Source organism: Antechinus flavipes, chromosome 6 (genome assembly GCF_016432865.1).
Source record: "Antechinus flavipes isolate AdamAnt ecotype Samford, QLD, Australia chromosome 6, AdamAnt_v2, whole genome shotgun sequence".
Lineage (NCBI taxonomy): Eukaryota > Metazoa > Chordata > Mammalia > Dasyuromorphia > Dasyuridae > Antechinus > Antechinus flavipes.
In genome coordinates, this window is record NC_067403.1 from 40,520,510 (window position 1) to 40,532,912 (window position 12,403).

The following is a 12,403-nucleotide window of genomic DNA, read 5'->3' on the forward strand; positions in this document are numbered from 1 at the left end:
AAGAAAAGGAAGTCTTCCCAACTAAGTATCCAATATCTCCCAGGCTGCCATTTTGAAATGGGAACCCCATACTCCCAGATGCAAAAAAGCATCAGAGGGAAAGGCAAAATCTATCTGTAGCTCTGATTGCTTTCCCACTTCTTGTCTCACAGGTAGGGAAACAGGACCACTTAGCAAGGTCCTATGGAGCCTAGAAGTCCCTAGCATGGGAGGCTCCAGAAATGAGGTATTCCTGGAAAAGGAAAAGTTAGAGATAACTGGATAAAGCTGCATCTGGTGAGTGCCATTAGGAATACAGACATATCCCACTGCCAGAAAGACAGACCCAGGAAACAAAATGTTTTGGACCATCACATATGCATGAGAGAAACCTTGTTAAAGAAACTCTGAAGTTGCTTTTTTCCCCTTCGTTTTTGAATCTAATTTCTTTCAATTGTGTAATTTTAAAGATGTAGGGTGCTATAGAGAAGTGTGTGTGTATAGAAAGAGAGGGAAGAAGAGAGAGAAAGAGATAAAGAAAGACAGAGAGGGAGAGGAGAAAGAGGGGGAAGAGAGAGGGAGGGAAAAGGGGGGAGAGGAAAGGAGGGAGGGAAAGAAAAGAAAGAAGGAAGGGAGGGAGAGAGAGAGGGGGAGGGGGAGAGAGACAGAAACAAAGAGAGATGAGAGAGACAGAGATAGAGAGATGAGAAAGACAGAGAGAAAGAGACAGGCAGACAGAGACAGAAGGAGAGACAGAGAGTGAGAAATAAGAGAGAGAGAAAGAGAAAGGGAAAGAAAGAGGGAGAAATGAGAGAGACAGAGGTAGGCAGAGAAGAGAGAGAGAGATAGAGCCAGAGAAATAGAGAGACACAGACAGAGACAGAGCACAGAGAGACAATCCACGCTATTGTGTTTCTCTTCCCAGATAATACATCTTTCTCACAGTAGTCTTCCAGACATATGACCAGGGCCTAAGGCAAAGAACACTACATTTAGAACCAGGAAGCCAAGATTCCAGCTGAAGCTTTGTTACTAACCGGCCCTGTGCCCTCAGACAGTAATATGTCCAACTCCTATGGACTTGTGTTTGCTCATCTATGTTATAGATGATCTCCACATTCTGTATCTACTGTGGCTGACAGGGAGCTACCTCATGCCTTCCTGCTGAGCAAAAATACCCTTCCCTCTCTCCCCAAGAAGCTTCGCACTATATCATCAAGGTGCAGATTGGAAATATATATATATATTTAATTTAAATGTAAGCACTTTTTGGTACAGAGTTTGATGAAGGTGGGAGAAAACTTTGTGCCCAAAGACCTCACGCTGTGAGGCAATTGTGACATCACTTGCTAAGCGGCAATTCACAGGAATCAACAGGAAAGTGAGTGAAATTGATTTTTTTATACCAACACCTTCCTGTGCCATATTTTTTTTTTAAAAGCCTAATTATATTTTGATGGAGAGGAAGAGACTATAAAGCTCATTGATTAGTTGAGTAGTGAAACTACTTACGTCTAAAAGGGTGCAAAGTGAACTCGAGACCTAACACTTGACAGTCGGGGACTGGAGGGTTAGGTAGAAAGGTATTTCCCGCTGTTCATTATGATGCACTGTCTCTGAGGAAGAACCAACTCTCTTCAACTGAAGAAGAAGAGTCCAGCCATTATTCACTTCGGAGAGAGTCCCAGAGGATGGAACTTAGAAAGTTAAAAAGCAGAGATTCTTCCTGCTGCTTCTTCCTAACAAGTCACCTAATTGTTCTACGGGGGCATCTGGAATGGCAAAGGGAGGAAACCCTGGATGCCAACATCTGGGAACCATGCACAAGCCTTGAGCAAGAAAGAATGGGCTTCCTAAACACCCGTCCTTTCAGATAAAGGAATTTTAGGGATGTTTTTCCTTCTAGTTTTTTATTTCTAAAAAGAGAATCACTTCTAGCATAACTGAATATTTTTAAAATGGGGTAAATTAGATTGAAAATGCAATGTAGATTATTCCAAACATGATTCTTTGGGATGTGAAAACAATAGGTCTAATCACCTGAAGTCAGAAGGAGTTGAGTTCAAATGTGGCTTCAGACACTTAAGACTTTCTAGCTGTGTGACCCTGGGCAAGTTACTTAACCCCAATTGCCTCAGTGAGAAATAGGTAGAAAGGTAGGGAAAGAGGGAGAAAGAAAGGGGTGGAGAGAGAAAGAAAATAAAATAATAAACCTAAAAATCATGTTCCCTAAGAAACAGAATTGTCATCAAATGGAATTATCAATACCAAAAAAAAAAAAAAAAAAAAAAAAAAGATACTGTTAAGGTAGCTTGTGACTTTTCAAAGTTTATTTTAAAAATATAATTCCAATAGACTTGTGATGGAAAGTGTCATCCACATTCAGAGAGAAAACTATGCAGACTGAATGTAGATCAAAGCAAGATATTTTCACCTTTGTTGTTGGTGTGTGTTTGCTTGTTTTTTTTTTTCTTTCTAAATGTTTTTCTTTTGATCTGATTTTTCTTGTGAAGCATGATAAACATGGAAATATGTTTAGAAGAATTCCACATACCTTTAGTATCTCTCATTCAGTCAATCAACAATCATTTTAAAAGCACTTACTGTATATCAGGCATTGTGCTAAGCACTGGGGACAAAAAATAAAGGTAGAAACAGTCCCTACCTGCAAAGAACTTATATTCTCTTTTTTAAGTTTATTTATTAGTTTTTTTACATTTATTTTTAATTCATTTTGATTTCCATTTTTTCCCTCTCTCTCCTCACCTTTCCCCCAAATGTCAATCAATCCAATATTAAACATTCCACATTAAATATGTTGTGAAAGAAGAATCAGGAAAGAGGGCAAAACCATGAAAAAGAAAAGACAACAACAAAAGTGAAAAATAATATGCTTTGTTCTGCATTCAGACTCCATAGTTCATTCTAAAGATATGGATAGTGTTTTTCCATCTAGAGTTTTTTAGAATTTAAAGAACTTGCATTCTAATGATATTTTCAGTACAAGATAAGGGGGAGAACACTAACCAGGAGATGGATAAGTAGATAAATGGATAGATGGATGGCTGCAAAAACAGGCAGACAGACTGGATGGATGGCTGGATGGATGGATAGATGGATGGATGGAAAGACAAGTAGACAGACTGGATGGATGGATGGATGCTTGTTAGCTAAATGAATGAATGACTGGGAGAATAGGAATAGGTTATATGTAAAATAATAAATATTTATTAAGCAGTCAACACATACTTTACCTCTACATATGTATAAATGTCTTTTGATATATGTGCATATGAGCATGTGGATGAATGAATGAACAAATGCCATTTGTGTAACAGGGACAGGAATTGGTCCTCTAATTTCATTATGTAATGTACCACAAAGAAATTAAATCAAAACTCATTATTTTCTGTCTCATAACAATGAATTTTTGGTAAGTTTCCTGAGAGGGCAAAAAAAGCAGATCATTCTGTAATGAAAACTAGACAATTGTTCCAAGGAGTTTCTTTAGTAAGCTGAAAGTTTGCAAGCTTAATTGTATGCGTGGGGATGAAATGGAGAAGGGAGGCTGTACAAGGACTTTGTTGGAATTGAGTTGGACATGAATCTGGACACGTAGAGTAGGTTCTTATTTTTCTGGCAGTGTGGAGAAATGCAATGTTTTAGCTCAATGTAAAGCATACTCCTTCAAGAGCTGAAGTTGCTTTGCTTTTTATTTTAACCATTTACAATGGAAATCTTCCCAAATAAACTATACACTTCCCTGCCTTCCTAAACAGAGTATACAAAACATGCTTTAATATTTCCTTGGTGACCAAGGTACTCATGAACATGATGTACTGTGCTATAATAATAATAATAATAATAACTGATATTTATATAAGTTTGCAAAATGCATTACATAAATTATCTCATGGAACAATAGTGAGGTCTTCAGGAGTTGCGGGGTGTGCTCTGGACTTTTTGTCTCTGGGCATCTGACTCTAAGAGTCGTGTTCCTTACACAGTTAGGCATAGGACACATCAAAGAGCTCAGTACTCCCTACTGATTACAGAGTTTTCTTAGTTGGTGGTTCTCTTTGCTTCCTTACTGTCAGCAGGTACTTCTCAGTAAATCTGCTAGCAATAGCCTCCAAACATCCCTGTATCCCAAATCCATCTACCATTCCCTTCTTATCTGCTGGCTACTATGATTTCCAGCAGCTGAAGGTTGCCAAGTGAAATCAGATAACCTGACTTCTTAAATCAGTAGCCTTAATTTTGCATATAACTAAAAGTCAGCATTTCAGGAGACTTCAGCTGGAGAACGTTTGTTTGTTTGTTTGTTTCTGTGTCTGTGGTGATATCCTGGATGTTTGAAGCCACTGGGAATCTGACAAAGGATGGATGATGAAGATTATACCAATAATAATAACTCATTTGATGCACTGCTTTAGAATTCTGAGAGGCAATATAGCATAGTGGATAGAGATGCCCTTGGAGCCAGAAAGACTGCTTCTGACAGATACTAGCTATGTGCAAATCATTCCATTTCCTGATGCTAAAGGCAATCAGCCAAGACTCTCAATTGCAGAGAAGGTGGTCCCATACATACAGCAAGAAGAAATTCTTGCTGGAATATTTCTACACCTGTGAAATCACAGGCTCTGTTCCTATTCCTTTCCCTTTACAATTTATAAAACTTTCCTTTGTGGTGTAGGGAGTTCTAGTACTATCCCTTTTATAGAAAAAAAAAATTGGAACTAGAGATGAGAAGTTATTTCCTTGTGGCAGCATTGAGCACTTTGGCAAAAACTCAACTCTCTGGATGTCTAATTGTCCCACAATACTTCAGTCTCTCCATTCTCCAATGAGAAGGGACATTTTAACTGAATTCAACTTCTTCTATTTGGTCTCTAAGCTTGGGTGTGAAACTGGTGTGAAGTTTTGAATGATCAGAGGAAAAGTAGCGTCCAGTAGCTCCCTGACCAGAGGATCACTTTGATTTAAGATTTGTTTTTAAGATTGAATCTGATATTGCTTAAAGGGGTTTAGCTGGGGGGAAAGCCGAACATTGCACAAGGCATCTAGAAACTCAGGTGTTTTGATGTGGTCATCCATCTTTCTAAACGAGATTAGCCTTGGACAGACCGACAATATTACAAAGTTGAGCCTTATCTACAAAACCGGAGGGTTGGGAAAATAGGGCAATAACCAGAGTAGACTGCCATCCAGAGCTAGCCTGCTGCAGGTAGCATTTGAACATTAGACTCAGTTTTGTGGGTAAAGGAAGCAAGCAGCATTAACCTGCTTTCCCTGAACATTCTCGGTGCCCGAAAGCAATGGCAGCCTGCCTGGTCTACCTCATGGAAGCTCTCTGTCCTGCTGCTGTCCTGGCGTGAGCTAATAACTTGTAAGTGAATGCCAGGAAACCAAGCCCTTTGATATGTTCTGTGTCCAAGCGGGGAAAGAGCTCTCTACCCAGACATTTCTTCTCTCATTATTCTCCCATTCTTAAAAATCTTCTCTGGGTTCTTCGTCTGCTGGACGAAATCAAGACTCCCTTCCTCTGGCATCATTGGATCTTTCCTATCATTTCTATCCAATTCTCATCTCCCACTGTTCTCTAATAGAAATCATTGATTTCAGGTAGACTCCTCACCACCTCAAACACTTTCCATGTATAATAAGTTCTCTGCTTTTGCTTGGGATGCTCCCCATACCTGTAATGTCTTCCCCCTGCCTCTATAAAAATGGAAATATTATAATTCTTTCACGTCCAATCTCCTCTTGTTATGTCTTCAAATATTTTAAAAGAGTCATGATTTCAATGGTATTGATAGTCCCTCCACCAATGCAGATAGGAGCTCACATGTAAATTGGTTTGGTCAAAAAAATGTAAAACTTTGTATTTTATTTTGTATTCTCTAAATAGTTGTGCTTTACATACATATATGTGTGTATATGTGCACAGATACACACACATTGTTTACCCCTATAGAATATAATCTGAGAACAGGGATTATTTTTTTTAATGTTTCCAATGCCTAGAATATAGTAGATACTTCAATGTTTATTGATTAATTGACCACCAGCCTTCTGGTGATGAGCTTCTTAAAACTTAGCTGGTTGTCAGATCATTTCTGGGTTTGTACTTGGAACCTTTGACTTGTTTCAGATCCTTATGGAATGGGTATCAGATATAAGAAACTACCTTCTCTGAAAGCCCAGGACCTAGAATAAGAGCCGTCTGTTGGTTTTCAGAATTTCTATAGCATTTATAATCTAAAACAACTGGTATAGTCTTCCCTTATTCTCTAATTGTTCTCCATATGTCTATATTTTCTCTTTAGCTGAATTATAAACTCCTCAGTGGAAGGATTGTCTTTGACTTCTGAGTTTCCCATAATGCCTATCACACTACAACAAGCACTTATTAAATGCCTACTATGTACCAGACAGGCACTGTGCTAAGTACTAGGGGCACAAACATAAAAAAATGAAATAATCCTCACTCTCAGAGAATTTGCAATCTGTAATTTAGAGGATGACAAAAGTATTCACTGGAGGGAAGGGTCTTTCAAATTACAATGGGCAAATAAAAACTTCTTCAGAAGGTTGGATGCTGGCTCTCAACCTTTTACCTTTCTAAATGCCTCTGATTTTTTTTTATAATGTAATAGTTTTATACTATGAACCTGTGACAGATCTGTTCTCTTGGGCTCATGGTCTTCGTCATCCTGACCAATTCACAGCACTGTCACTCTCCAACAAAGAACAAAATGCCAAATCCTTGATCAGAGAGAGAAGCTCTTAGGGAAGAATGAAAACTGAATTGCAAAAGACAATTTTTAATCACCTTAATAAAATAAAGCACATGGTTTTCATTCCAGGTCCTTCAACTATACTATGGGAACCCGGGCGTTTTCCCATGACAGTATTTTTATCCCTGATGGGGGAGCAGAAAGTGAGCAGACAGTTCAAGCAGTATCACAGGACAACATTCTGGGCAAAGTCAAAACTCATCAGGTAAGAAAGATGAAAAGCTGAAAAGATGGGGTCCAGCTGAGGAAGAAAATGGGGAGCTCTCTAGTCTGGTTACATATAAAAGATCAAGATGACACAAAGGTAGCCACCAAAGAGAGAGAGGCATTTTACTCTGTCCCATAAGAGCCTTTTAATCATCAGGAAGATGTCTACAATTTTGTTTCTCACCTGCCTGACAAGATCTACTTCTGTCTCAAATTCCAGCCTCCTTTTTAACTGAGGATTCAGATTGAAGGCGATAGGGAAAAGATGCAAGGTTAAGGAGGAAAAACCCACTGTGGAACTCCTCGATCAGCTTGGACGATAGCCCTGCTATTAAAAGAGATGCTCCACCCCAGTGGCCACACCAGAATTTAGGGCTTGAGATCTGTAATGTTCATCCCTCTTAAAATGACTCTTTCAGGAAACTCACTCCCAGCCTTCCACATTTTAACTTAATTTTTTTTTAAAAAGATTGTGATAAAAGTACTTTGTAATCTGTAAGGGATTGAATCTATGATTTCACTGGCATAAGGAACTCCTAGTAATATAGGCCAGAACTTTATAGCTTAGAGTTTCCACAGTTAGTGGAAACCCTTTCCACAGTTAGCTACTGATTCTTCGTAAAACCAAATCAAATGGAAACTCCCTCACCCACTTAATGATGATGAAAGAGAATAAGTCACTATAAAATAATATGATCTGATACAATGGAGTAAAGAGGCTTCAGATTGGACTGCCTTAAAAAGCAGTGGGAATTTGTCCAGCTTCCTTAAGGACATACAACCCTCTAGCAACATACTAAGGAGTCCACTTTGTGAATAAGGCTGGTTGCCTAATTGCTACCTTTCTTTAAATCCAGACGAGCGAACACTTGAAGGCATTGCTATTTACCTACATTATTTAGCTCAAGCATTTAGAAAGAAATCTGCCATTTTCTTTAAACTTCCTCATTGCTCTTACCCAACATTGACTAATCTCTGCACCCAAAGCATTGTTCGATCACTGCCCAACAAGTTCTGCAGGCAAGTATTTTGTGTCAACCTGAATAGAGAGCATAACAAATAGTGGCAAGAAAAACAAATTTTAAAAAACCCCAAAACAACCTATTAGAAGAGTTCCAGACATTTTCCTCTGGCCTCCTCTGCTCCTGATCTCACTCTCCGCCATAATTTCATTAGAGAATCTTGAGTTAGAAGAAATCTTCAAATGCCTCCCCTCTCTGGACATGAATCCCCTTAATATTCCAGATGTTCTTGATCCTTCCCCTAATGTAATTCTAGTTGTTCCTAATGGTATCCTATTTGTGGCTTCTGTCAACTGGGCTTTGCTATTTACAATACCCAGAAGGAGCAGTGACTTAGGAGGAATGAGAAAGGAGGGACTGAAAGAAGGCTGACAGTAAATCTTTACCCCTCTTCCTCTTAAAAACTTTTGATAATCTGGTTTAACATTACTTTCATCTCTAAGAAGTTTGGAATTATGTAGGGTTTTTTCTTTTTAAATCATTTTTAATCTTTATTAGTTTAATCTTTTTAAATCTTTTTTTTTTTAATTTCTAACTTTGTTCTATCAGAAAACAGAATTACATGGGAAATCTCTGGAGCAGGGTTTCTTAAGCCTAGAATTCAAAGACCCCATGGGGTAACTTAGAGAAGAGAACCCATGAACTTGAAGGAAAAAATGACATCTTCATTTCACCATCTTTCCTTGATAACCTCTTACATATAGTATTATATTCATTTAAAAACACTGTTCTGAGAAGGGATCCCATAAACTTTACCAGGCTGCCAAAGGGATTGATGATGCACAAAAAGTTAAGAACTCCTGCTCTGTGCAGATTGATAAATATATAGATACATAGATAGATATGTATTTTAGAGCATGGTCAATGTGGGAATTTGTTTTAATTCACTATACATATTTGCAATGGACTTTTGTTTTTTCATGCTTTCTCAATGTATGGGGAAGGGGAGATGGGAATTGGAAGCTGAAAATAAATTAAAATTGAATTTTTTAAAAAGGACCTCTTCTCTAGAGGTGCCTTAAAATAATTACATAATGATGATGGATAATTTTAAATGGTTTCTGCTTTATCACTCTAAGGCCTCACTCTTAGCACTGTGCTGGCAAGATTATAGTTCAATACTCTGAACCATCTAGCTCTTTAATCATGAAAAATGAGCATCCATCACCAAACTGTCAAATGCATTCTATTCAAGGTGCTGTGCAAATAACAGGATATTCCAGAAGTCTTTCTCTGTCCTTTGCTCTGTTCCCTCCAAGTTTAAGTCCATTGCCATAGGGAGGAAATATATAAGAAAATCAGAAACATAGAGTTTGACTCCTACTTTGACATCTGTTAACGGGTATTGAGTTTTAAGAGCAAATTCAACCACATGGGATTGTGGGACTTCTAGTTTGGGGCCGTAGTTTTAAAATACAAACTAGGGAGGCCGGCTGTTGGTGGGGTAACGCGGCTGCCATCATAGGGAATGTGCTGATTGGTGTGTTGTAATCAATAACCGAGTCACCCCCAAAAGATTGTGCTTTATTTTGCAGTCGACTAAGCAGTATGTTCCTGGTAAGTCTTAGAACCCCCGGTAACTCCGAGTTGGCTTGCATGAGAGCTTTGCCTTTCCCATGACAACATGACACTGGTCTTGCTGCTTAGTGAGCTGCACGCCAGGACTGGCCACCCACATGCATCCGCATGGGGTGCGTGTTCATTGGGGAGAGCATGAGCATCCGTGTGTCTGGGCGCGTGTGTGTCTGCAGGAAGAGACGGGGTCCCGAATCGCACCGGTGTGGCGGGAAAGTCCCTCCCAGGATGACCGGCTGGTGGTTTTTAGAAATCCCTGTTAAATCAGGGTCTGCCGAAGTGCCACCGGAAAGGGTGACAAAGGCCCTTTTCCTGGGGAAAACTTTCAGGGGCTCCGGAGTGTTGGGAGAGATGGCCACCTAGTGTTCACCCAGGTGCATCTCTCAGGTAAGGTTTGATGGCCACCAGCCCACACTTGGACGCTTCCCAGTGGCTGCAGGGGCTCGCCCGGCTTCTTGGCTGAGGTCCCCCTGTGGACGGTGGGGAGCAGGAGGGCACTTTTCGCCCTCTGTGGCTCTGAAGGTTTACAAGCTTGGAGTTTTGCCCCTTTTGGCCAGAGCCCCCTTATGTCCCTCAGAGCTGTAATCAGATCTGGAACCGGAGGTCCCAGACCTGAGCCACATTAAGCAGGGGGGGTCTGGGAATTTTAAGTCAGGACATTACATCCTGAGAGGGCCCTGTCAGGAGAGGGAGCAGCCATCCTGAGAAAGCGGGCGCCTTGGGCTCCTCCCAATAGGGAACATAATATGTTTGGGGATTTTAAGGCTTAAAGGGCCCCAGCAGCTGTCAAGGACAAAAGCAGAGATTGTAGACTGTTGCAAACTTCTAAATGGGGCTGATGACTTAGATTGATGGGGGAGAAGGGGGAGATGGCGACTGCTGAGAGAAGGAAGCTGAAGGATGTTCAGGGTTTCGCACAGCAGAGCCACGTAGAGCTGAAGAAACACCTGGGAGAAGCTTCTGTTGGCAGTGTGGGGAGCACAAGCGGGGCCCTCTGGGGAATTTCCACAGGATTTTTTAAAAATCCTCATAAATATGTATGTGCGTTCTCATGCCATCGTCCTGCCACATTCCATATTCCGACAGAATGCCCCGATCTGAATGAAGAAAATGTGGCTTCTTTGATTTCGCGTTCCATTCTCCACAGTAGCTCCATTCACGGCCACCCTTCATGCATTTTATGTATAGGGTACAAATTTCCATGCTGTCCTCTGCAGTTTATGAATTGCAATTTGTATGAAGGGAAGAGACCTTATGAGTTCACTTCCCCAATATACGGCAATCATACTTTTTTTTTTAATACAGAAAAGTAATTTTTTATTTCCCCTCTCTCCCCCCCCCAGTTACATGTCATGAAAAATTTTAGCATTCATTTGTACAAGATCATTCTCTCTCTCTTTTTTTAAATTAAGCTTAACGATGAATTCCGAGGCATTATTAAAGAGTGTGGCCAGTTAGTCCTGGCCAGCCCACCTGGGACATCATTCTGGCCTTGTGATCCTGGGTACCTCATTCCATCTCTTATTCCCAGGCAGTTTTATAAGACTATTAGATGCATGAGATTTACTCGTCTTTTATCAGAGGAAAATTCCTCACCTGGAATCTCCTACTCAAGGAAAGCAAAGTCCATGGGAAACAAAAACAGCAAGATCTCCTCATTAGACCATTGCTTGCTATGATTGAGCATCTTAAACTTCCCTTAATGCTATCAAAAAGTGGCAAAAGGCCAGATCTACTTAATGCATTTATTTGGCCATTAATTCAATTTCACAAATGAAAGGGCAACTAGGGCCATAGGACTGGGGCTTTGCTGCATTGCACTAAATTTTAAAAGCCCTGGACAGCATTAACAATGCAAAAATAACAGATCTTAGTTCTGGTTAGCAAGATTAATTAAAACAGAAATAGTTCATTCTTTCTTTATTTTCTTTTATTATATTTTTGTTTTAAACATTTACTTTTATAACATTTTGATTTCCATCTTTTTTTCTCCCTCCCTTCCTTTCCCTTTCCCTCTCCCCAATGTGGCAATCAATCTTCTATGGGATATAATCTATTAAATTAAAACATTATCATTAAATGTTTATTTAATTTATTAAATTAATAATAAACATATTATTAAATAAACAATCTATTAAACATAGAAATAGAACACCAGATATAATGGGTTTCGGTGGACTCTCTTCCAACCTACTTTCCTTCCCACTTCCACCTTTATCAGAAGTAGTTTAATGTAGATGTCCCAGGGTCTTTCCCTGTGGGGCCGAAACTCTGCCTTCTCCCATCCCCTCCTGCCTCTAAATTAGAGCACCTGCCCCAGTTTGGGTCTATATATTATTTACCCCATGAACCAGACTTCCCAATAATGGCTGTGCCTGAGATCACCAAGGCATCAGGAACCTACTATTTAGTGACTCTGAACCAGAAGTTGCCTGTCGCGAAAAGTGATGGCTACCTGAGGGAAAGGGAGTTTGTCCAAGTGAACAGGATCGTCACAAATTACCCACCGGGTTCTGGCCACCTTCTTTGTCATTGCACCATCTTGGCCATTACTCTTGAGATGGCCAACTAAAGGCCACTTGGATTTCTCTTTTTGTTCACCGGTAATAACTTATATGGGAAAATAGTCTTTTGTCTAGACAATGAGAGTTAACTCCACTTCTGAACTGTCGTTATTATTAAATCTTATTTATTATTAAATCATTAAAATTGTTATTATTTAATATAGTGACATTAGATTATTTGAATTTATTATTAAATTTATTGTTTTATTATTAAAATTCAGGTTAGCAGATAGTAAGCACCTGCTGTGTGCAA

General features: G+C 39.7%; 1 protein-coding gene across 1 annotated transcript in view; it reads left to right on the plus strand.

Moving 5' to 3' along the window:
- CRACD (capping protein inhibiting regulator of actin dynamics) overlaps nt 1-12,403 on the plus strand; it is a 253,636-nt gene that overhangs the window by 212,176 nt on the left and 29,057 nt on the right. The window contains 1 exon segment of the mRNA XM_051966169.1: nt 6,852-6,987. Coding sequence (XP_051822129.1) covers nt 6,868-6,987 — 120 coding nt within the window. The 5' untranslated portion in view covers nt 6,852-6,867.